At 38.2% G+C, this 26605-nt stretch overlaps 1 protein-coding gene across 3 annotated transcripts in view; it reads left to right on the top strand.

The window, feature by feature from the left end:
• The window catches only part of CACNA2D1 (calcium channel, voltage-dependent, alpha 2/delta subunit 1), a 421901-nt gene that overhangs the window by 46495 nt on the left and 348801 nt on the right, over positions 1 to 26605 (top strand). For all 3 annotated transcript variants that reach the window (XM_010580942.1, XM_010580943.1, XM_010580941.1), the window contains exon 2: positions 9128 to 9209. In XM_010580942.1, the coding sequence (XP_010579244.1) occupies positions 9128 to 9209 (82 nt within the window). The remainder of the gene's footprint in view (positions 1 to 9127; positions 9210 to 26605) is intronic.

Here is a 26605-nt window from a genome sequence, read left to right as displayed (position 1 = left end):
CAACAAATTAGGGAATCTTCATTTTGAACTTAACGTTTCTCAGCCACAAAAATGGTAACTAGATTTTGAACGTTTGATTGTTTTTCCATTGCTAAGCAATAAATGGTACTAGATGTATATCTGATTGTAAAAGCCTTTAATGAAACACATCTGAGGACTATTGATAGTCATTTGAGCTGAAAATTTGTTATGTCTTCTCTGTTAAACTGTTTTAGCACTATAATCTTTGATAATTAAAGCATAATAATTTTTAAGGAGTTCTTTTTACAGCTTATAGTAATTTTGCAGCTGATTCTATGTCAGGCTTACATTAAAGATTGAGCTTAAATTATTAAATGATATTTTGTGCAACAGTAATTTCCATTAGAGGATATTTTTCATGTTATTTATTAGGAAGCTTTAGACTCCAAAAGAACACTTTTGGCAAAGGGAAATATTTGTGAAGCAGAAGCTGTAATTATGAACATGTGTGGCTAAGCACCTGTCAGCCACTTGGTTTATACTGAGCGAGCTTATAAAATAGTGTGACCATGCCCTGATCCTGGCTCGTGAAAGTGAACACCATATTTAAGCAATTACTCGGTCACTCCTGTGTAACATCTGGGTGCTTTGGAGAATCTACCACACACTTGTTAAAGTGGAAAGTGCAGTTACAGATAAAGAACTGAACTGAAACATGAAGCCAGGGTATTTCAATGGGAGTGAGCAGCTGTGAGGGGGTCCAGCCTCTGGATCTGAGGGTGCTGTTCCCAGATCCATCCTTGAAGCCTTCTGACAGAGATATTTAGGCAAGGTTTTGTCAGAAGGTGGGAGCAAAATTGCCATTCAAGCTGTGCTCCAGGGCTACAAAAGAGATGTCAGGGTGAAGGAGTTAGTTGGGCCTAGAAGTTCTGGGTGAGGATGGAGAAAGGTTTCTGCTTTTCTAGGAACTGGGCCAAGCACTGAGCAGCTCATGGTGCCACCCACAGTTGACCATTTCCATCCTGGAGCCTGCCACGGGGACTCAATATTAAGAAGCAAACCATTTGTTAGGACGTAGGCAGTCATTGAGGTGTGGCAGATCTGCCCGTCACTTGCCGTGAGCCACTGACTTGCCCCTGACTTTGTCCTGGGAGTCAGTGGTGGAACTTAAATCTCCTGAGCTGCTGGCCAAATCAGGGGGCCGTTCCTTCTCCTTCTGTCTGTATCAGTGCTGCACCAATGGGTTCCTAGTTCCCCATTTATCTGTGGTGCAAAGGGATTCCTTGAAAGAGCAGTTGGTAGAGCAGTCATTAGTGAGTGCTCCTGCGTGCTTGTTCTGTGAAGGCTATGACAGAGAGGAACCACATTTATATAGAGAAGGAGTGTTTGGAAAAAAATCGGAAAATCATAATCGCTTCTGTGACTGGATGGCTTAAACATGTGAAATAAGAGCTTAAAAAGCCCAAGTCTAAACGTTAAAATGTCTGCTACTAAATACCAAGTGTATCCTGAAGAGTTTTCTGTCTGTATTGACCCTTTCTACAGAATGACAGATATGACAAAGAAATTATGTCCTACTCCCCAAATGTTTCAATTTGACAAATGTAAAATAAATATTCCAAGCAAGGGGTTTACATTTTGAAAACAGGAAAGAGCAAGAGGGTCCCTCTGGCCTTGGCTATTGGGGCTGTCTTATATCTGGAAAGTCCTTGCAGACTACATGGTCAGCAGCTTGTCACATTTGGGCAGATAAGACAGTCAAAGAGGGCAAAGAAACAAAGTAAGTAGTATTTTTTCTTCTTCTTGCCAACAGAGGAAATATTTTTGCCTATGGAGTAGATGATGCATTTTGTGCATCCGTTTGCACGCACAGAGATAGCATAGCTTCCCTATTTTCCTCACTCAGTGCAGTAGCTAGATGACATGAATTAATCTGTGCTTTGCTTTTATTACACAAAAGTTCTTCCAAACATTTGTACAAAATTGTGTGATATATTTTTCAACAGATAGCTGGCAGTGGATATACATGCCTGTATCATTCTCTCATTGGAATAAAGTGGGATCTCCGAACACTTGCAGCACACACCCCTTTTCACTTAATTTTCCAAATGCTTAATTTCCTTACACAATGCCATTTACTACTATTTATACTATAGTTGTAAGCTGTCATACCTTCACACAGTCCATTAGCAAATTTCCAAACAACAGAAAAAGAAGTATTGGAGGGCTGTTCACCACCCTGAGGCATTCATAACCCTAGAACTTATAGAATGAGCATGTCTCTAGATGATGAATTTAAACCTCCTTCACTCTTTGGCATCTAACTGGACTGTTACAAATCCTATAGTAAGATGTGGAAAATTCACAAATGCTTATACAATTAATTTGCCTTAATTTGTTTTCCTATCACATCTAAATTATTTAACCTTAATTTGTTCATTTTCTGGCTATGCAGTGGAGATTCAAGAGCTTGATCTCATAACCATGGGATTTAAGTGCTCTTTGCATCAGTCTCTCCATATCCAACCCTTTTGTTTCCCTGATTTGTAATCAGTGGGATTTTAGCACTCTACGACAATTTGTTCAGCATTACACAAAACCTGCCTTTTTTACACCTTCCAAAGTCTGGTTCTCTGTAAATCTATCCAGCCACCCACACACCTGAAATACAAGTACTGTCAGCTTAATAGGTCATCAAAATATATAGTTGTATTAGAACTCAGTAGTTTTGCAGTAGGAGGTATAAATGCAGCAACACAGGTAATTTCTGTGTAGAAGGTTAGTAATTCTGTTGTAACATATGTTCTTCTTTCACATGTCTTCTATAAATTGCAATAGCAGTTTCTGTTTGCCCTTTTAGTGTTGCCTAAGAGGGACAAAGAATGGTTGAGAATCCTGCTTTTATGATAATTCTGTAACCTTTCCCCTCTCCTTCACTGACAGCAAATCTTCTAGAAAGCATCTGATCCTGAAAATGAAGGTTTTTCTGAGCAAGAAAATAGAGCGGGGTTAGCATGAAAAAATAGAGCAAGGCTTGCTCTCTCACTGTTTCTGAGTCTAATCTCATTTATCTTCATTTTTCAAACACAACTTCTCTATTGAATTAGGAGCAATGTGTTACGTATTTTTTTCCTTTTTGATAATCCAAAAAGTATTGACCTATTTTGAAAATGCTTCGTCCTCTTGTTACTTACAGCTTTTGTTACCTTAATTATTATTTTTGTATGCAAGAACTATTCAGAAACTTGAGCAAAATGTACTCTTAACTGAAGAGAGCTGGACGTGGATCTCCAACATACCAAGTGACTTCAACTGGCAGAGTTAAGTTGTATGCCTGCCTTTTTAGATTATAAGACATTATCCAAGCAGAAGTCAGCTAATGGACCTTAAATTAGTGTGAGTGGTCTACAAAGCTATGGCATATAATTACATGAATCTACTTTCCTTGAAGTCAGCAGAAAAAAATTGCATCAGTTTCAGCAGAAAAAAGGTTATAGCCAGGCTGTCCTACATCTAGATCTCTTGGTTTCTTTTACCCTTGTAATTGGGCAGTGCTTTGTTCTGCAAGTATAGTTTGGTATACAGGTTTAACATAAAAATAGGTTTTAATGAAGTTAAAAGAAAGATTTCTTAGTCTAGCACCTGCTATATTAAGTTCTACTTGGAGCGTGACTAAGGGTGTACCTGTGAAAATCCTCTGACTTTAGGAAACATTGTCTTGCTTCAAAAAAAAAAGAAAAATGGAAAAAAAATCTTTCTCTGCTGTCAAAACAGCTGTTATGCTAGGTTGGCTAATAGTGTAATGTGGATGGATGGCTCTGTAGTGTTCTGGCTGTTTCTTCATCAATCTGGTCACAGCCCAGGCGACAGCAGCAGGGTTGTACCTTCTAATTCCCCTGTAAATGACCCATGTCTGTCTTTAATCAAACAGTCCCCTTCATCATTCAAACCACTTAGAAGTTGCTGTGGAAAGGCATGTGCGCACTCCTTTTGTCTAGTCATTGTTTGATATGGGGAAAACCTGTGTGTGGAAGAAGGGGCTTAAAATCAATTGTGCTGCAAAATGTAATCACCTTTCAGTGGAACATCCGTTGCAATGTTCATGCCACACTAATAACGGTAGGAAGAAACTAACCTTTTGTACAGGCTTTCTGTTGGTGCCCTTTGCAGAAAAAAATGACTGCTGCTTCTTTAAGTCATGGGAGCTCACGTTTGCTGTGACAGCTTTCCAATTGTTAAATAAACTCTGACCATGAGCAGCTGTCAGACAGATATTGCACTACAGGCTTCAGTTAAAAGGAGCACCAGACAAGCATTTCAGCCCCTAAAGGCTCTTGTTTCATTTTTTTTAAAGACATACTTTAAAAAAAAAATAATACAATGAGATAATATGTTTCCTTAACCAAAAAAAAAAGTTGTATTCTAAACATTCTGCCAATTTTTCCCATGAGAGTTATAGGATGTGATTACGTGCATTTCTGAAAAATGGTCTATGAGGAGCATGAAGTATCTCAAACGTACACTTTCGTCTTGTGACAAGATGGGAGAATTGAGATGCAGAAATACTGACATTAGACCTTATAAATAATAATAATGGTGTTATTTAATTTCTTGTGGGAAGGCAAAAGTAATTATACTGAGCTTCCTCAGAGTTGTAGAATGCCATTTTATCATTTTGTACTTTTGATAGTAATCTAGAAAAACCCTTCTGAAGTTATTACTTTTTATTGTGTTGGACCCTGCTGTACTAGCTGTTGTACAGGCAAGGAAGTCAAGGACAGTTTCCGCTACAGAAGGTCTAATAGGTTAAGATGAATATGCAAGAAAATTGTCTTTTAAGGTAAATATACAGTCAGTACTGGAAGAAGCATTATTATTCACATTTAAGTTACAACTGGGGAGGGAAGTTGCCATTAAATTAGAACAAAGGTGGACTTCTTCCTACTCCAATTTAGAAACTGATATTGTCTAACCTAACCTGCCTAAAAGTCAAGCCTGTGGCCTAGCTGCGCTGGAGAACCTGGAGTAGGAATCAAAATTGTCCAGGGCTCCACTAGCGGCAATGTAGGAGATAGGTAGTTCAGCTTACCTGGCTGAGGATAGAATGGGTCATCTCTGGAAATGCCTTTTTCCATTGACTGAAGCAGAAGCCTAGTTCAATTGCAAATTAAAACAAAAAAAGAAAACAAAAACTAGTCTGGGTGACTAACTTCAAAAGGCAAGGTGTGGGCTAATTGTGTGGAGGCAGGAATTCTAGACAATATCTAAGAAGTATTTATTGAAAAATCAAGAATATTTTTGCAATTTAAAGAGGAAAATTATCCATATTTCATTTGCAAGTAATAGTACTAATAAGTAATTAATGTTTTTAAGGGTAATTTATTCCAAAATTTCAAGTTTAACTAACTACTATGTGTTCTCACCCTTCTAGCTTCCTTTTAAGACAGAGAGGAATATATCCAGTAAAAATACAAAGCAGTGGGAAATGAAAAAAAGTCAATTTAAAAATCAATCCTCCCTGATTTTTTCTATCAACTCCTATTAGAAATAACACCCGGAATTTTTATAACTGAAATGGATCATAAAAAAGTCTAAGTGTGTTCTATAATTTTATGCCTTTGAAAACACTTTTGGGTAATGGGTTTCATTTTTTCACCTTTCATATACCTCATTCTTTCACACAGAAAAATATAGAAAAGTATAGAAGAGAAGGTTTGGGAGCATTAAAACAACGATGGAATCAATTGTAATAGTCAATGAAAATGTAATTGGTCCCTAAATCCCAACATACATCACTTTCATGTGGCCATGTTAGAGATGTAGGATGAGAATGAGCAAAGAAATAAGGCAGTAAGAGTACTCTTGGTCATACAGTGCAAAAGGAGAAAGCAAACACAGACCATGACTCTGTTGACCTGTTGTACCTATTACCTTCTGTTGAACCTCCATAGAAAAGCATTAACACTATCCTGAAGGGGTCTACCTGTTATTTGGCTTGGAGATAGGTAGCAAAGTGACTCAAATGGTGCAGCAAACATTCATCAAAGAATGGCAAAACAGCCTGAAGATTGGTCAAATCACACAACGGGTAAGAAGTGTCAAGAAAAATCTAGAGAAAGGGCTGTTCAGTTACAGTAGATAAAAGGAGCCTTTGGACACCTGTTAAAATATTGTGTCCCTCTGGAGGTCTTTCCCTTAGCGTGCTTTGTTTTGTAAGCGTTTAATAAGATGTTAAGCCCTGCAGGAGAGAGTTCTGGTGGAGCACTGGAGGACAAACTCATGGAGTCTCCAGTCTTTTTACTCATTCTGCTACCGCTCCCCGACTTTCTCAGGATTTGGGAAGAGAGTGGGGGATACACCAAGTTAAGAGGTAGGCCCATTTTGAGGTAAATCCTCTTTTCATGCCACGATATGGAGGGGCTACCTCTGGAAATGGCATATCAGTAAGGCTTCCATTGAAGACACTTGCTCAAGACTTTCTTTCAATATGCACTCCTATAGTTCCCAATTAAAAGGTTCTATTGTTAGTGAAGAGGTTTACTCTGACTAATTTATTAGCAGTTTATTACAATCAGATATGAGATGACTGAATTCTTAACAAGTGTTCTAGTACCCATCAGTCCTTTTTAAGTGCCAAAGGGTTTGTCCCAGTAAGCATTTTTTACATAACGTGTTACACCTTTTTTTTACAACTTTCACAATTTTCTGTGCATCCTTTTTCCTCGTGGAGAATCCAGTGAGTATTTTATATGGTGGAACTCATCCTGTCAAGACTTTAGAACTATTCTATTCAGAAGCATTGATTTTACAGTCTTTTAAAAGAGTTTTTTAAAGCTTGGCCCAAATTAGAAAAAATACCTGCAAGTAAAAGAAATTGTTCATGGAAATCTAGATAATCACAGCCTGTGTGATAAGGTCTCCTCTAGCATTATTGATTTGGCATACATAGTCGTTCAATCAATATAGTCTTCTTCCCAAAATTTTGGGATTATAACAGCATTCTGCCATCTAGAGTAGAAGTCAGTCTTCATCGAGTGCACTGAGAAGATTTTAAAGGGTAGAGAGTCTTCTGAAAGCTTCTAGTCCCTGGGAACTAGATCAGTAAAAATTGTTCAGTGATGAATGAGAATAGTGAAATAATTTTAGTCTAAAACTTTTTCATGACTTTTTAATTCAGGGTGTTTTAAGATGTAATTTTTGTATGTCTGAAACACCTGGAATCCAGTGAGGAAATAATGGAAATGCTGTACAGAGTGAAATCGCCGTTCTTTATCCAAAGATTTGGAAGGGAAAAATAAAGATATGACATAATAGAAAATAAAGGATATGACACAATGGAAAATAAAGGATATGACAAAATAAATTAGAGTGTCAAACAAGCCAGGCCAGGGGCTGGAGGGAGGATGAAAACAGTAGTATCATGGGCAGAAGCTATCGTTAATGAGAAACCATGGTTAACACTTGCTAGTTCAATTTCTGCTACAGATTTTTCATGAAGGCCTCAAAGACACTTTGAGCTAAACCTTCAAAAAGTTCTTGTTTACTGTGTCAGAGTATTCCGCTTGTGTGAAATCGGATTCAAATAGGATGCATGAGAGACAGTGTATTGTTTGGGGAGTGACCCATTATTGATTGAGAAGAGGGATTTGTCTTAAATCTGGCACATTTGTAAAACTCGGTACCTTCCTGTCTAGGTAGTTCCTATTCCTACCTGTGCACATGTTATTTTGGGCTGCCAGAATGGTCCTTTGTGTTAGATGTCACAGCGCTAAAACTTTTGTGTTTGGATGACTAATCGCTTTCTTCTAAAGCATGAGGAAGGATCCTTTAATAAAAGTAGCCAAGTTGCAACTCCTTAATAGGGATTGTACCCTTTTAAGATATTGATTATGGTTTAACAAAAAATGTATTAATGACCATGGAAAGAAGGAGTAAAATCAGTTCTCCACATTCTTTCTTAGTCTTCTAAATTTTCCATATTGCAGCAAAAATGGAGTCCCTCTTTTCCTGTCTTTCCTACTTTCATGAATAATCTAAGCAGTCATTCCTTGGGTATCAGATTAAGGATAGGAAATGGCTGGAATAAATATATGTATCTGTTCCAGGTTTCAGAGCAGAGAGCTGTGGTAATGACAGGGATGATAGGATAGATGAGTTGGAGATCAAACTTTCTGGCTAGGCAAGCGACACAATCTTCTGAACATGGACCTCACTGGAATAAACTTGTACTATGGCTCCTTTCCTGTTACAAAACATGACATGGCACGAACCCTAAAACCTGTATTGGTTCCAGTGCTTTTCCAAAGAGTCAGGTTTACTGGGCACAGGGAACCGAGCATGCACAGCAGCAAATCACTGCCTGCTCCCTAGTGAAAAACAGCAGCCAGGAGCGGGCATGTGTTGCCAAAACAGCTTGTGCCATCTATGTCTGCTGCTGCTTGTCCCACTGCTACTTCCCTGGAGTGTCTGGAGAGGGGCTACAGGCCAGAAGATTTATCCTGGTTTGTCAGCCTGCTCCCAGTTGCTCTTTTAATCTGCCTGTGCTGTCTGTTGGGAGAGGGACCTCAAGGCCCTCGGGAAAGGAAGAGTTGCTGGGAGTGAGCTGCAGGTCAGGCAGGTTGTCCTGGCAGGCAGTGTACCAGCTCTGTTGCAGTGATGTTTGCTATAGGTAGTAATAGATACGATAGCATGCTTGGTTTACAGCTGACTTAGTGTATGAGAAGAATCAGGTCATCAAGGCTGGGTAGAGGCTCTACTGAAAAAAAAAAAAAAAAAAAAGAAGGTAAGTTAGGCTCTGTCACATTTAGAAACAGACCTCGGTACCTGTCAACAAAAGGTAGCTACAGTGATATACTTGCTGGAGAAGACTGTGTCTGTCCTGGAGAACACCAGGCAAACTCCAGCTGATGACAAGTAAAAGAAAGAAAAAAGCAAGTGACTTTTAGATTTGAGTCAGTGAAAGAGAACACCATCAGAGTGTAGTTTGAATATTTTGGTCCGTTCCAAGGTTATTATTTTTTAGCAAAGACAAGTCTTGTACATTTTGTATTCAATTTTATCAACATATTCTGACTTTTTTCCCTTTTCTTGTGCTATATAATTGTACGGAAGTTTCATTTGCCAGGGATCTGATTGGATGTCTCTCTCTTCTTTTTGGTTTCTGTAGGATAAAATCATGGGTAGATAAGATGCAAGAAGATCTTGTAACATTAGCACGAACTGCAAGCGGAGTGGACCAGCTTGCTGCGGTGAGTAAGAAGCACCTTAGACTGCAATAACTAGAAAGTAAAGTGAATGGTGTGCCTCATGTAGGCATTACAATCATTTCATCGCAACATAGTAAAAAGATTTTGGGGAATTAAACTCTGCAGTGCTTACTGAGAGACAAATGAATAACATAGACATCTATCAATTCAATCTTTTAATGTTGCAGCAGTTGCTCATTGCTAATATTTAATCAGCTTTGCAGTATCAGACATAAGGCTTACCATTGTTGCAACACTTCCACCTGAAGCAAGTGCTTTTATGTTATATGTTTGTCAAATACGGTATCCAGGAAGCAGCTGTTCACGGCAGTGGAGAATTCTGCTCTCTGTTAACAAGGGAGACTATTTTTCTGACACACATTTCCTGAAAAGAAGCAGCTTTTGGTTAGAAGAAACATAGATGAGAATGAAAACTACTTTTGTTCAGCTGTTCCAATTTAACCCAAAGTGTTTTAGGGAAGAATTTACAATTCTTCTGTCATTGAGAAGAAACTTTTGTGCTATATTCCATTCATAGAAGGTAAAAACACATCTGAGATGCCAGAAAAATGAAGTCACAATTCAGAAAATGTCAGGATTACGCTGCCTATACAACTTTGTGTGTATACATCATGATCCAGCATACAACCACATGATCAGACATTTCCTTCTCCCTATCCCTGCACAAATCTCATGGCTCCTTCTGTGAACTGATGGATCTCTGGGTTGATGTAGGACTGTATAATGAAGGGAAATTTTGCTGTTCGGTCAGGAAGAGAAGTTATTCTGTCAGCCAACAAAAGCCCTTGGTGCTGGGGAAGTGAACATGAAGATGTGAGATTTGTTTTTCAGAAGTCATAATCTCCCAAAATGATCCATGAAATGAGTAGTAGCTGTGTTTCAAAGCCATGAAGAAACACACAGAAAAGTCAGGTGTGAAGTTTCTCAGATTTAACACTGTATATTAATGTATTCCTTTGACCTTAATGACTTTTTACCTAGACTTCCACATTTCTCATGTGAATGTTCTCCTAGAAGGACATTTTCTCTTTACTGACTATAAGTGGAGGCTAGATGACTTGTTCGGATGTCCATGTATACACTGTGGAAGCTTCAGTTTAGATGAGATCACCACTGTCCTATAGAAGGAAAGGCTGTGTCACTGGATGTACATGAGGAACATAAATGAAGATTGCAGAGATTATTTTAGTTCTGGCCTTTTTTGGAGTGCTTCGTATTGCAACACAATTTAAGGCAGATGCTTTAGATGCACTTTTTAATCTTGGAAACCCCCTGACAAACTGAAAATGAAATCTTGAAATCCTAACACAAAGTATCAGGTCGATACACACATGGGTTTCCAATATAGAATCTCAACAACACAGGAATGTCTATCATTTGAGCTTTCTGAGGAACTGTAAGGTTTACCTAGCATGGAACACCAATTCAGCTGAATTCCAATTCAGCACCTCTCTCTGGACTCTTTAGTCCAGAGCATTAGCATTTCCCAAACATTCTGTCCAGGTGTGTGTAGCCAGCCTGTCCCAATACTCCTATTGCATCTCTTCTCTTCATCAAGTGTTTTTCCTCCCCCTTCTCACCTTTCCCTCTATCACTAGTTTTCAGTCCCAGACCTGTAGTTCTCTCCTGTATGCTTTTTCTATTTCTCCTCCCTTTCCTGTCTCTTCTCTCCTTATTCTTTGCCTGCCACTTTTCAGTCTGTTATCTCCTACTTCCATATCCCAATCTCTTGCCCTTTCTTCATTCAGTTTTCATCTCCTCTTTCTCCCACTGCTTAGACCACAAATGTGTAGAGATCACCTGAGAGATCAGAGCACGTCTGAGCTTTAGCTCATCACACTGTAGGAGTGATGCTGTCTGGGTTGGGATACACCTGTGTGTAGGTTCTCAGGGATTTAGCTGATAAAATCTCTGCAGTGACCTGCAGATGCTTTTCAGGCTAAAATTTGTTAAACAACAAGGAGTAAAAAGCGTATCTTTGAATCTACAGTGCAGGGGCAATAGAGTATTTCAAAGGGAAATGAGTTACAGAGGATTTCTGACTTGAGCAAAACAATGACTTAATGTCTCAACCATTTTGCCTGGCATTTCCATGCAAAGACCACATAGTAAAATAGATAATGAAAAACCAAGAGATTGATGCTGTCACTCTTTTTTTGCCTGAGAAAAATGTTAGTTTATGTAGTTAATATTCGGCAAACTTACAAGCTGCTAAAACAGTCTGATAATGAGAACTGCTGGGCAAACATAATACTATGTAGTGCTACCAGCTATACTTAAAGTATACTACAGTGACATTCATGCTGAGAAAAAAATGTTAGTCTGTGAATACTGTAGGTAAGTTTCTTTTTGAAAGCCAAAATTTATAGCACACTTCAAGCAAACAGTAAGTTATCTCAGAGGGTATCCACAAGGTGATCAATATGTGCTTGTAATCCTAGGATTAAAAACATGAAAGGGGGATGTTTCCATGTAAAATATCCCTTTATATCAAAGCTGTTTGTTTGACCTAAATTGCATGTTTTTCTCTAGCCACAAGATTTTAATTAGGTCTCTTGCCTGCAAGGGAGCATGCAAAGTCCTGCAAGGTGTGAGCCATGCAGCCTCTCCCTCTTTCCTCTTGTTTACAGGCTATTGTCACTTTCCCATTTTTTAATTACATCATTTTTCTTTTCTGCTTTCTGCCTGTTAATGTTTAGCCAGATCTCTTCTGAAACAAACCACAGTCTTGGAAACATGGAGATTACAAGACATTAAAAACAGCATGCTTGCATGCCTGTCACTTTTATTCACAGAACTTGCCTTCAGTTGCCCAAGCTTTAAAAATACTTAACAGCCAGACTGAATTTTCAGCTTTGATTCTGACTTATTACTTCTTCTAACTCCACAATTGTTTGGATCAAGTCTGTAGTCTTCATGTTTTGGAAAACTTCAAGTACATTTGTTTGTTTTTTCTGCCCGTCCTCCCTCCAAAAGCAGAATGATTAATACAAAAAGAAGGAGCAGGGTGCTCCTGTTATAAAATAGTAGACCTGACTTTCTGTGAACAGCTGTAGTACCAGAGGGCTGGAAAACTGTACTTTGGTCAGACAGATTTTTGGTAGGAGAAATGTTTTCCCTTGTTCTAGGGAAAATCAATTTTAATTTGGCCAAGTGATGAGGTTAAAGCTTGTAGCAAGGATGTGTAGCAGATTATAACCATTTCACAGCCTGGTCAGCTTCTCCCAGGTCGCAGGGAAAGAAGTCCCACTGATTCAGCTGAAGTTACAATCTGTGTCTGCTTCGTACAATTGAGTCTTCTATGAAGATCTCTAAAGTGACCAAGATAGCTCTCAAAGTAGCACAATTACTGTGTTCTCAGCTGGAGTGAATTAGTCCTTAAAAAACCAGGGCTTTTTCAATTAGCTGCTGTGCCATGCAAGTTTATGGTGTTTCCATAACTTTTTGAAGATATCTCAGGGTTCATCAGTGCTATACATGATTGTATGTGCATTGGACATCTATGGATCTTTGTGCTGCAGGAAATTGTACTACACAACGGTCTCATCTGGAGAACTGTGAAATATTTTCTTCTGGTCATCATGGAGAGGCATAGGAGCACTGCCTGAACTCTCAATTAATTTGATTTTAGACTGGGAGAGCTTTTGACCAGAGAGAACGTAAAACTCAGTGTAATACATACTTCCAAAGGAATAAAAAAAATAAAATCTAAACCACTATTAAACTCAAGTGAGGGACTTGTTCGGTGAATAGCAGACCTGTTGAGATCAGTACCTATGTAAAAGTATATATATTTATTCTGCAGTGTGGTCATAGATACCCAGGGAGAGCATTTTTTATATTCAAGGAGTTTACATTCAACATGTACTCAATTTAATGGAATCATGTTTAAGGAGAGGAATCTCCTCAGAGGAGAATTCCCTTTTCTTTTTCATTGACAAATTTCTTAACAGTGGCTTGGAATCACAATCTTGTCCTAGTGACTAACCACTCTTCCTCCTGCTTTTGCACATATAATAGAGCCATTGTAAACCATTGCAACTTTCATTAATCACAACTTTTGAAAATATATGTATAGCGAGGATACACGATAATATACTCATGAATATTCCACATAGTGTTAAGAAAGAGAAAGTATTTGGGAACTGATTTAGTGAATTACTTCAGTAGTGATTATGTTTCGGAAAATATGAAAATCTTTATGCCAATGGACGTTTCACACACCTTTTCTCTTATTAGCAATGATGACAGCATTTGCCTGTGGTAGGCAAAATTGCAAAAGCAAGCTTGGATGCCATTAAATTAGGAGTTCTAAATTGAGGCTACACTTATCTATAGCCTTAACCAAGCAAACCAGTATAACTGGAGCAGAAGGAACAGACAAAATGGATATTTGTAGACGGAGAGGTAGGCAAGTGCAGAGGATTATTATGGTGCACAGGGGAAACATGATCTTTAATTTATACATATGCCTTTACTCACTAATTGATATTTGCCATACAGAGAGAATCCTGATTCAACCAAGAACTGAGCTCAGGTTTTCATTTTTCCATTTAGAGCTTTAACTCCAGGTCATTCTTCCTGTGAATTAGTTGTGGTAAATTACTACTTTGCTGGTATGAATCAACACAAATACTAGTAACATCTAAATGTAAGTTCTGTTATCAGTAAGATCGATTGTGTCTAAAGTGTAGTTCCTCCTCACGTCTTTCAAGTTTTGTTTATACTATCTGGGAATGGTCTCAAAATGGTTTTCCAAAAATAGTTTTAAAGGACATTTTTAAATACTGCTTTTTGGGACACTAGTAGGAGTTTAGGCGAGATTTGGGAGAACTCCAACTTGGATTTAATACCAATGTAATATCCTCATTACAGTAATGCAAAGATTGCTTCAACAAGGCAGGAAGTCAGGATTCAAGATGCCAAAATACTCAGCTGGTTGAAAACTGGCAGAGCTCCACTGACTTCAGTGGATTACACTGTTTTACATTTGCTACGAATCATGCCTAACAACATTTAATTTACAATTCAAGCAGGTAAAAAGTACTTTGAAAAAAAAGAAACATTTTTTACGCAAGAAACAGAGGCTATAGCTTGATTTTACTGCTGCTGTAGTTGCCCAGCTGAAAAGGGTATTGTTGGGTCCTTTCTATGATTTAACAGATTTTTTTTCCCTAGGAGAGCAAAGGGAATGTTTATAAGAAAAAAGTTGTTATATATACAACAACTTGAGACTTGAAAGCAGGAAGACAGGATACACAGGAAAATCTTTGTTAAGGATGTACAAGATGTCCAATGTGCTTCTTTAAATGGGTCTCAACAAAGACACAGCTTAGTATATGCCCTTTAATGTTATAAGTATTGTGTTTTTAAATAAAAAAACCCAGTCACGCAATTGTCCTTTCAACTTAAAAAGGTTCATGTAACTTTGTCTTACTCATGAACTCTTTGTGCTGTCAGGCATTATGAAGCTGCTCTGGTGTGAATGATGTGGTTTCTACAGAGCAAATAGACTTTGGGGAAAAAAAAAGAAGGAATAGACAGCAGCTTAATAGAATTTTAAAATCCATGTAGCAAAATAAATATTGAGGATGTATCTGATCTCACTAGCTTCATTTATCAGTAGGCATTTTGTCTTAGTAAAGACAAAAAACTGGACGAAGTTTGAAGTCACATCCTTTACCTGCAACAGTTACCTCAGCATACAGAAAAAAACAGGTGAAGAGCCTACAGAATCAAGTAAATACGTAGTCCCATTTTGATGGAAGTATGCTCAACTTCCATTTTTACACAGACCTTTCACAGCAAAGACCCATGACTAAGCTAATTGACAGCTCTTTTAATCTAATAAACTACAAGAAGTATGCTTCTGATTTCCAGCTCCTAAAATACCTCTAGGGACAGGAGAGAGGAGGGAGGGATCCCTGCAGTACCCAGAAAGGAAGGCCTCAGAGTAGAGAACATGCCTTGTAGCAATGCATGAGCTTGTCTGTTCCAAACTGATTGAAGAGAATCCTCTTTTACATAAACACTGTATTAAAAATGTGGGTCTGTGTTAAGAGCTTTGACGTGACAAACACACTGGAGCTTCACTATGGCTGTTACGGCAAAAAAATGCCCATCTTGTACAGTGTAACCTTTTTAAGCAATGGCATAAGTGAACGAAACAGCAGATAGAGAGGCAGTTCCAAGGAAGTCTATTCTGAATCTGTTTCCTTTTTGATACATCACTGCAAAACCGATCCATGCATGATGTTCGTAAGGCATACTGTTATTACAGTCCCAGGAGCTGCAGAGTGAACCCATACAGACTGACTTGGCCTTTAAATGATATTCAAACTGAGATAGAAATACCGTTTCTTCCTCCAAAATTAGAGAGCTACATATGGATATTTGGTATGTGGCAATGAGTTCCATTCACAGAATGAGTCCACCAGCAACTGTTAGAAATTTTTTTATTTATTTTATCTCTTGAATGCTGTTTTATAATAATTAGCTCTTCCTTGCCGAACACCCAGCCGAGGTTCTGCATGAGCACATTTCATCCATTGCTCAGTGTGAGGTCTGTGTGCCTAATGCACAGATGGTGCGAGTCTGCTGAAGCACTCAGATTGGCAGCAGATTCCCAGTCCATGCTTTTAGCTTTTCAGGTCTTGGATCAGTCTCTAGAGCTTAACTGAGATGAGTGACTTGTAAGAGAGACTGGTCTCTGATTTCAACTGTCCTGGAGCAGGGATATGCAGGAAGGCTTCCTTCTGCCAGAAGGAATTATAACCTAGGTGTAATTTTCTGTTGGACTCATTACAGATTTTAGCTAAGTTACTGTTATGTTCTAGAGGCTCTACAGATAGAGGCATGCCACTAACTTATTACCTATAGAAGCTGTCATATATAGCTTGCCTTGTTTTCTTCATTAACTGTGTAGAGGTCTGTGCAAGGGGAGGCTTTAACAGTTTACTAGAACTTAATGTAAAATCTGTATCTGGATGAGTCTTCCCTGTGGTCATAGGTGGTCTGAAATTCCTGCTTCAAAAGGTGGTTTGACAGACAAGTTAGCAGTAAAAGTTTCTGTTCTATCTTTTCTCTGTGATTGGCGTGATATTTCTGTGGCTCTTTCTTTAAAGTCATAAAGTTAATGGGATGAATTAGCAAAGGCTTTATATAAATTTGCGATTATTTATTAAAAAAATAAAGCCGGTCCATAGAATTGAAATTTCTATTTATTTTTACCAGCTTTACTTTTTTTTTTTTATTACTATATTTATCAGGTTGGATTCAGTTTAAATATACTTTAGCCAAAGGCAAAGAGTTTTGTACCTCATGCTATTCTCTGATGAACTACCAGATGGACCTAGGGGATATATGGCCACATTCCAGAATATACTACATTCACCCTTGTTAAGGTTGAAGTAATGGAGAGTTTTATAATTAAGAAAAATATAAAGAAGAAATGCGAGAACTTTTTTTTTTTTTTAAGATGGTTTGATTTTAATAATTACAATCCAAATAAATACATTTGGCTTACGTTTCTCTAGTGGTCTTGTCTATGGACTTTGAAAGTCTGAATTTCATTTGAAAGTCTGAATTTCATTTGAATGTTGTGATTGCTATAGATTCTGATGAGTTTGTCAGTATTTTGACCTTGAATTTTAAGACACTTTTGACTTCTGAGCTATAAAATATTAATATATTAGTGTGTAGTCTCCATCCTTCTTCACCCCTGAAAATGGAAAATGTAACTAATACCACAACACTTGTAGGCACAACTTGCATAACTGTGAAGTGGTTCACTGTGTACCCTGGGTGTACTTTTCAGTGCTCTAAGAAAGGAAAGCAAGTGCTCCAATGAGTCAAATATGGGAATTAAGGAAACTTTCATATTCATTCAATAAATTGTGCCATCCAGTGAGGTTCACTATGACTGATCTTAAAAGTCAGAACAGTATTGTATCCTTTCTTTTCTCCTTTTGTCTCTTTTTGTTGTTCTCAATGGAACAAAAGACTAAACCACATTTTTAAACATAAAATAAAATACAGAAGACTTTTTACCCATATAAAACAAATACAACTAAATTTTAGTGTCATCTTGAAATGAAAATTTAAACAGAACAAGTGTTTTGAAGTTGTTAAAGCAATTCTTAATCCTCATGGGGTTATCGGTTTTATATTTGCTGCAACTTCCCTGAGTTCAGGCCATTTTTATGAGAGGCTCTGGTAGGTCTACAACTGAAGTTTTCCGCAGAAGTGCAGTTTTGTTACATTGTTTTTCTAAGGAGAAGAAGGAGAAAAATCTGAAAGCAATGAAGCAACTCTAATTTTTTTAAATGCCCTCGGTAACGTGTAATAAAATAGACAGTTTATCAGAAAGTTTGGCCGAGTGCGCTGTGATGAGGCTGGTGCTCTGAAATGCTTGAATTCTTTCTAAGCATAAATTGGCTATTGTACACTATTTACAGTTGTGTCTTTTGCTTCATCCCTAAGGCGAAGACACCAGTTTGCTGTCTGAGTGGGGTGTGGTGAAGGGAAGTGAGGTCAGGATTACTTTTAGAATGGAATTATGAAGGGGTTGGTACAGTGGAACATGGGCATTTCAGGTATTTATTGAGAAGTTGGACTCCATTTACCAGAATTAAAATAATGTATGAGATTGGTTAGACTGGTTAGAGATTCCCAAAATACAGTAACAGGTTTTTTTAGAACACAGTATTTATAAAGGTATCTCCCATTTGGGGTATGTCATTTCTGTGTTCTATGTGCAACCAAATACCAAAGCTGCAGGCATTAAGACTAGAATCCTCCAAACTAAGTTCTGTTGAGTTTACACAGTGCTAACTAATGTCAAGATGTCAGGAAAATTAAATCACTTTTAAAAATGCAGGCTAGGAAATTTGAAGACACATCTGCAAGTTCTTTTTGTAATCCAAATGGAAATTAAGAGATTGTCAAAACACAGGGAAGCCTCATTTATTATTTGCAGATGCTACTCTCCCTCTGCTCCCTTAGCAATAAACTGGCATTTTGAAGAGTTCCTTCTTCCAGCAAGCGAAATCAGCTGTAAGTCGCTAAGAATAGGTGGCTGCATTAACAAAGCTTGCTCAGGCTTAAGGGGGGGGGATGGCTTAATATTACCATAGTTTTAATTAATATTTGATGATCTGGATAATCTTTGAGCAAAGCACTGTTCTTGGTTCATTTATAACTTTCCATTGGCTTTAACACTAATAAAATCTGTCCTATTGGTGCTTATGTTCAGATGGGTTTTGTAGAAGCTGAGAGCAAATTAAAGATTTCCCTTAAAAAACCCCACACATGAATACTAACAAACACCCTAACGTTATAGCAAATCAGGTTCCAACTCCTGTGGTTAGTAAAACACCAAAAAAACTCTGCTAGTTGCCTGCAACTTAAAAATTACCTTTGGGGAGAGAGTCAATAGGTGTTAAATTGCATTAAGAGCAGCTGACGCAGGACACAATTTCCTACAAATAAGTGAGTTTGAAAAATTACGTAAGTGCCCACCTCAAAATATGCGAGAAATGCAGAAGAAACGTGAAACACTTTCTTCCTATTGTTCTTCTTCTGTTACAGGAAAGATTCACTTCTTGTACATGTTGTACTTACCATGAGTTGGGATTTTTGAGTTCTCATCCAGTCAGCTGAAAGCCTGAGCGAAAACTGCTGTGAAACCAATAAATGATGTAGTCTTGTTATTTAATGCTGTATTGCTATCGCTATGGAACAAAATCAAATGCATTTTTCTTAACAAAAGGGAGTTTATAGATCTGTTTTTGATGTTTGTACAATAGCAGAGGTACAAAGCTGAACTCACATTTTATGAAGGTTTGAATACAAAGTGATAATTACAAAAATTACTTCTTAATTTTAAAGTCCTCTAGACTACTTCGTTAATTATCAACAGTCAAAAGTGTCTGATGATTCCATCCTACAAAGTATCCCTGATTATCTGCTTTCCTTCAAGTAGGCACCTGAGTGAGCCAATTGATTCTGGCACTACTTACACTCTCTCTGATGTTAACTGAAGCATAAGTGTTTCCAGCATCTTGCAGAATTCAGCCTGAATTACTTAAGAATGAACTAGCTCTGGTAATTTTTTCCTAATGTGCACATCACTACTGTGAAATGTCATGGTTTTCAACCTGTCAGCTGCCCTGCCACTTGTCATCCCAGACCTTTACAGCAGTAAGTGATCAGGCAAGTGATTCTAAAAAGCAACAGCTACAGTAAACTGTTGGGGTGGTTTTTTCCTTTGTGTTGTTGCCATGAATTTCAAGAATGAAGGCATCTGTGAGTTGCTAGGGAACAGCTGTAATCTTATTTATACATTATATATAGCAGAGAGTAAGACATATTTAAAATACTCAGACTGATTTCTTTGAATGTACAGAATGCTCCTTGGGAAGGAACATTTTTCAATGTGTTCCACAATGGATCACTTGAGATTCAAAGAAAAGAAATGCCTTGTGAGAAAGAAAAATTCTCTGGCGTGTATTAGAAATAGAAAATATTAGTATAACTTTGGAAATAAGATATAGTAGTAAGAAGATAGAATTTGCTGCCTCTGGCCAAATTATATAGTTGTTTGTGATAATAAAAAAGTAGTGTGTGTAATAAAAACTTAGCAATAATAGCTGCGTGCAGTAAAAAGTTAGTTGTGTGTGTAATAAAAAGTTAGCAATAATAATCACTCACATGGATTGGAGCGGTTATTTCTGTTTTCCGACTTTTTCTGCTCCCAAGATCTCTTCATCTGTTTGGATGTCTGTCAAATGGTCCCCCATCTCTGCTTTTCTCACATAAATGAGATCATGATATGTAACTTCATGGCACTCACAAAGGCAAAAAATAAAATTAGTGAACATGTGGGTGTTACTAGTTGATACTTTGTTAGCTAAACAAAGTTATTAAAACTGAAACTGTTTGTAATTCTGTAAAACATGTTGATAAAACAATATGATTTCATCAAAGTATTTGTTTTGAAAATTTTAACATTGCTCAAAACTTCAGTAAGAAATGTCCTTTTTTTTTTTTTCAAACTGGATGATTCCTTTCTCCCCAGGATGAAATATGAAATTTGGGGGGAGGTCAGTCTGTATGATTTTTTTTGGGTGGGGAGAGGGAGAACGGAGAGCTGACCAATATCCTGGGTCATGTTGAAGTAGATGTATGAATTAGAAAAATTCTTAAGTTATCCCATTAGCTAATTTTTTATTTAATATTCTGATACAGTTTATTAGGCAAGGTTTTTACTTCAATTGAGAATTGTAAGGTAACTCTTTTGTCTGGATAAGGAGCAGATAGAAATACTCTGTATCAGGATGAATACACCTCTGGAAGTGCCTGTTCCTTTCAGTAACTGTAAAGGTGACTTGGATGCTTGCTCAGCCTTAGGTTTAGAAATCTCAAAGCTACATAAATCCCCAGCTGTCAGCAAAGAGCAAGCATCATCCTTCAATTCTTACTGGTTTTAGCAGAGAATTGCACATTGAAGAGAACCAGCTTTGCTGTCGAGTTGCACCCAAAGCCGAACACCCCGGATGGGACTTCAGAAGCTATCCTGAACCTGCTGGCTGGGCTGGACCCCAGCAGCCTCCTGCACACACTGGGGTATTTCTGCATCTTGCTTCCCAGCAATCAAGGCTCTGAATGCTCTTTTACTTTGAGGGCAGCTCTGTACCTAAGCTACTTCTCTGCAGTCGTGACATATTGTGCTGCAGCTAATAAGTAATCTGGAGTTGCTGGTGCATGAGGTGTCTGTTGCAGAAGTGCTGGCGCTGAACGTGGCGTCAGATTAGGTCATGCAAGCACCTGAGAAAAACATTCCCCAATTCCTCTAGTTCTGGGCAGTTAATGCCAAAATGATGTAGTTTCCTTTGTGTAGCTTCAACCTGAGTCAGGGACAGAGGGGTGTTTTAAACTCTGACTGCACAGTTTTAAGGGAGCTGGGTGCTGGTAATGGGGCTGTCAGCAGTCTCAGACATGACAAGCAATGAACCAAGTCTAGGTTTCACCTAGGGCCTCCAGTCAGGAGTAAGAGGAGATATGGAGCCAGGGACAGGTTGGAGACAAGGTTGCAGTGTGGGTCCAACACCCATCCAAGAGACAGGACTGGAGAAAAGCTCTAACATACATCTGAGGGGTCCATCCAGGAGATGGGCTAACTATGGTATAGGGTCAAGGTTCATTGAAGGGGTAGGGCTGGAGACAGGCATACCTGTCCCGCAGCCAAGGACTGGGCTGAAATGGAGCCTATGGACTGGGGTGCAGGCAGATGTTCCCAGCGGGGCAGGTCATGGTCATTGAGGCCTATTAGTGCCCCACGGGGGTAGAAAGCAAGAGACTTTTTGGAAGCATCAGGGGGAACTGGCCATGGGAGGCCCTCTCCAAAAGCAGGGAGTGGGCAGGAAGAGAATAGTTTACAAAACCTTTATTTAAGTTTTGCTCTGTTCTGGGGGATTTTAATAAGTTAATTACTTCAGTATATAAGCTTGTAAAACCTAGCTCAAGATTTCGCCAGCACTCAGTATTTTGGTGTAGTCACTTTCAGAAAAGATGGAGAAAGACCCACCACTAAGTTTTGGTTGATTTGGGGTCCCAAGCTCAGTAGTATCCTTCAGCAGAAGTTTTACCATCATGATAATCTCCAGCTGGTCTAGACTGATTATAAAGCATTGACAGAAGTGTCCCATCAGCCTACCTGAGCTAAGTGGTCTTGAAAGTAGCACTGAGGTAATAAAAACGGCAATAGATTTACCTTGTATAGACAGGTATTACTGGAATTGTTGAGTTATTTTGTTTCTCTATTCCAAAGCATATTTCAAGGTAGGAAAAAATACAGTGGTTTTGGTTAACATTTGAAATTCTGGGTTTGAACTTGTGAAGATCTTGTTTCGTGTGACTTCTGCGTCCGTGAAAGTAGTATTAAGTGATGGAACTGAGATTGGCGTGTTCATGTCCCATGTTTGGGCCCTTGACCAAGTTACCACTGCCTGAAGAAAAGGCTCCATTGTTTCTTAAACTGGGAGAGTGACAGTTTCAAAACAAACAAACAAACAAAAAACAGGCAAAGGAATTCTACTGTAGTTTAGAAGAATTCAACGTGAATTATTATTCCATGGTTTTTGAGTAGTCTGTGTAAACAGTGCTAAGACCACAGATCCAAAGCACAGATAATTTATTGCTCTCAGGAACTCTTTCTGAGTTTAATAAAGCATGGGGGCCATTTAAATAAAATGTCAATGTTACAGAGGGTCCCAATACCTGCCACAATGCATCAAGAGCCATGCAATGAAGGTGCATCTTTCATTCTCTCTCAATTTGTACAGAAATGTTTGACTTTCCCTTGCGAGTCTTATAGAAAGCAAGGAGAATGTCTCTTTGTGAGAGATTTATAAACATGTCCTTGAAGACTGAGTGGAGAAGGGCATGTTCTGCTGAGGAGCTGGCAGTTTTTCTAATCTTTACCACATTTAACTATTGTCCTTCTTGTCTTGTTTCATCCTAATGTGACTCTCCCTATCATATTCTCACCCCTAAAACCTTGCAGTTCATTATACCAGAATAAGTATTCAGTATTTAGAAAGCAATTTTAATACATTTTTGCCTGAATAAAGAAGTTCATGGCTGTTGAGTTCAGGGAAAAATGGAAGTATTTTTTGTGCTATGACCTTACAGATTTTACTTAGTCATGCAATGAGGCTTTATTCTGTGAGAAGTGGTAGGGTTTTACTGACAATTTGGAGAGCTTTTAGCAAAACATTAGTGATTGAAGTACTGAAAACGATTTCAGACGTAAAAGCCAACAGAAACTTGCATTCATTTGGTCAAAGCAATTTAATAAAATGTATTTAAATTAGCTCTTCTTAACAAGCCACGAAGCCTGCCAAATTGCATTTTGAAAGACGAATGAGCACACCTTTGCTGATAACACTCTTTATGGCTATTTGAGATGGGTTTTAGCTAATTGTGTTTGACTGCTAGTTGGGAGGCTTGGAGAAGGAAAAGTTTGTCACAGGTTGCCAAACCCTGAAGTGCATATCATTTCTCCATGTGTTGTGCTGAACTGCTGCAATGCTACAGCTGAATTAAAGAAAAGGGGAGCAGGCAAGAAATAAATTATGTACGTACCTCTTAAATAATTAGTGAATATTTCTTACACTGTTCCTTGGTAGTTGTGGCAGGTCTCACACTTCGGGAAAATAAAGAAGTGTGTGAAGTTCTGAGTTATTTCTGATGCCTTTTGTTTAGGAACTTGTGGGATAAATCTTCCACTGGCAGTAGAAGCAGGGGAGATAGATAGGTGCTCCGAGCCCTGCCATGGGGTAAAGCGAAGAGGAGGAGAAAGAGAGTCACTCACTCGACTCTATGTGGGATCTTGTGCAAGACTCAAAGGTTTTTTTGGGGGTTGTTGTTCTGAATTTTTTTCCTTACTTTTTTTTAATCACTGATAAATAACAGCTTGTGAAGCCAGCCTCGGAGTCAGGCTTTCCCAGTAGTAGGACCCACAATGCCTGTTGTAAAGGTTTTAAGTTGAAGTATGATTCAGGCTTTCGAACTATTCTGATAGCTGGTGCTGGAGAAGAAAAATGTTTATTTTTTGCCTAAAAATGTATCCACTATACCACACTTTGACAGTCTGCAGCTTTCAAACCATTCAAGCTTGGAGGTATGGGAACAACTTCCCTATAGGAATGGGGCTTGTGAAAAAATTGAGTGCTTTCACATTGGGGTTTATAAGATCATATGTTTGCTATAAGAACAGATTACATACAGGGATGAAAGTGCAAATCTTCCGTCCAGGTTCTCAATCCCTTACTAGTATGGCTTACTCTAACTTTGCTCTATATTGAAAGATTAAGTCCAATAAATTACTCCTATTGTGTTTCTGGTTGGTGGGGTGCAGAATCACGGTTGTGTGGATGCAGTGAGCTATCACCTTAACTTCTGCTGAGGCTGTTAGATCACAGCCTGTTAGAAACCATATTTCACTAAGTGCTTAAAGATGTCAAAGAATTAGCACTACAGCACTCACCCTTACATAGCTGGTCAGCGCAGTCTCCAAGCATCCCTATCATCCATCTGCTCCAAACCTGCATTACTTGAGCACATACTTGCCTGTGCCCCTACTGTGTATATTCTTTGCTTGTGGCCTTCTTAATGTTTGTTTATAATACCAAGTGAAAAATTTAATTACAATGAAATGGCATTTTTGCAGTGAACTACTGCTTTTTCCAAATTTTAAGATGTTTTTACCTAATTGAAACTCCCGAATGAAAAGGGATTATATTTAAATTGTTTTATTGCTTTCATCGTTGAGTAGCAGATGAAAAGCAATTGCATGAACAAATCTGAAAAAAGAGAAACCAGGAAAATATTGAACAAAGCAAAACAAACTTTTTCACAAGTAAAATGAATGAATGCTTTAAATTTTTTAAAAACTATTATTAAAAAACTTCCGTGAAAGTTATTTTACATTTTTCTAGCCTATTTGTAAAATCTTGTGACAATTCTTCTATAAATTTAGTTACTTTTGATGCAGGTGTACTTCACACAGTCATGAATGAAGTTTAAAGGATTTGGCACTGCATTTCTCTTCAAAGAATAAAACACCAACACCTGGTAACACCCATCTTCCAGTGTCTGTTCCTTACGTGACTGGGGTGAATAATTGCTGCTGATGGGAAGACCTATGAGTTTTGCCAGATTTGATGGTCACTCCAATTTAGATGCTCCTCTGAAATTTCCATTCTTGATTCAAACCATCTGGATCTATGAAACTGATTTCTACTCTTGCCTTGCCTGTAGGACTGTAAGGCTCATCTGGTCACTACAGTCAATTTGACTCCGAATCCCACTGCTGACTGTGCATATTTAATGAGTTTCAGAGAAAACTGTAAGAAATTCTGTTGTGATAAGTTGTAGGATAAAATGTCTTTATTTCAAATTTTGTGGACTAATTATTGGCCTATCGGCCATTTCTACTATTAAGATCTGTTCTCAGGAAAAAAAAACAAGAGATTTTGGGTTATACCTAAGAGAAACTTTCTGTGTGGCAATTTTGAAAATCAAGCACCTCAAAAATATCCAAACTATAATCTGAGCTCATTAAAAACTATCTTCTTTTGTAGTGGTTTTCTGCTCATGATGCACAGATTTTTCAAAATATTACTACTATATGAAGAATTAAAGCATAATGCAATTACTCAGTTACTGGTGGAAAGGAAGGACTGTACTTCTGCAGGAAAAAAACCAAAACCCAACATGAGTGTTGTGAAATTCAAAAGTGGTGAAAGCCTATGACAGCTTATGAGACATGCCTGATAAAAATCTGCAGCTATAACTGTAGCTGTCAGAAATTTATTTGTGATAAATACCCATCAGCTACAAGCACCAGAGACATACTTTGGTGAGTTTCTTTAAGGTCTCCATAGCTTTAACCCGAGAAACCTGGCGGGGCTGGTAGACTCAATCTGGTCTGCAGTTTCTCGGTTCTTGTGCTGGATGGCAGCCAGTGCATTAGCGCTGGACCCATTCCTGCCTGTGCCTGGAATTACTCCCTGGGAGACAGCACAGCCCCCACCAGGCAGCCTTGCGGAGAGGCAGAGTACTTGAGTAAACTCAAGCCATCTGTTGGTTGCATAAATTAGTTTTCCCCTTTTGCCCATCTAGCCATAAGGCATCCACTTTTTTTTTTCTTTTTTTTTTTTCCCCAAATAATGTATTTTTTCTTTATCCAGCTGTAGTAGGACAGAGATAGGCAAATGGATTTCTTGCTACTTTTTTCTTCTTTACTTGTTGTGGTTGCATGCATTTCATTGTAGTGGCTTTGTTTAACAAATCAAATTATCTCCTTCATATATGTGTTCTGCTTTGGAAACAGTTAATGGCTCCTCACCAGAGATAACCTTTATTCATGATAGAGGAGAAACACGACTATAGTTCCTTTCCCCTCTCTTCCCCATCTTTTTTGCCCTTTTGTTTTTTCTCCATTTCCCCCCCTTTTTCTTTTTTTCCCTTTTTTTCCTTTTCTTATTTGTTTTCTTCCTCTTCCTCTTCTTCCCTCATGAATACTAACAGTATAATATGAATAAATAGATAAGGGACTAAACTGATTACATTAGCATGACTTAAATGATTTACTTCAAATGGTATGTTTGTTGTTCAGCATTTCAGGAAGAATTAAATTCAGCAATAACTATCAACTTCAGTCATTTTAAAGGATCTCCATTTTACTTTTCTCTTAGCACTCTGTGGGAATCAGATTCCATGAGCATTTAGCAGTTGAATAGTCTGTCACTAGAAACAGTCAGTTTTGAAGCTTTATTAAATGATTTTTAGTGGCACCTTCTACCTCTCAGACA

This window comes from Haliaeetus leucocephalus, unplaced genomic scaffold (assembly GCF_000737465.1).
Source record: "Haliaeetus leucocephalus isolate CR32 unplaced genomic scaffold, Haliaeetus_leucocephalus-4.0 Scaffold751, whole genome shotgun sequence".
Lineage (NCBI taxonomy): Eukaryota > Metazoa > Chordata > Aves > Accipitriformes > Accipitridae > Haliaeetus > Haliaeetus leucocephalus.
The sequence above is the reverse complement of the archived record's forward strand: the minus strand, read 5'-3'. Positions and strand labels throughout refer to the sequence as shown.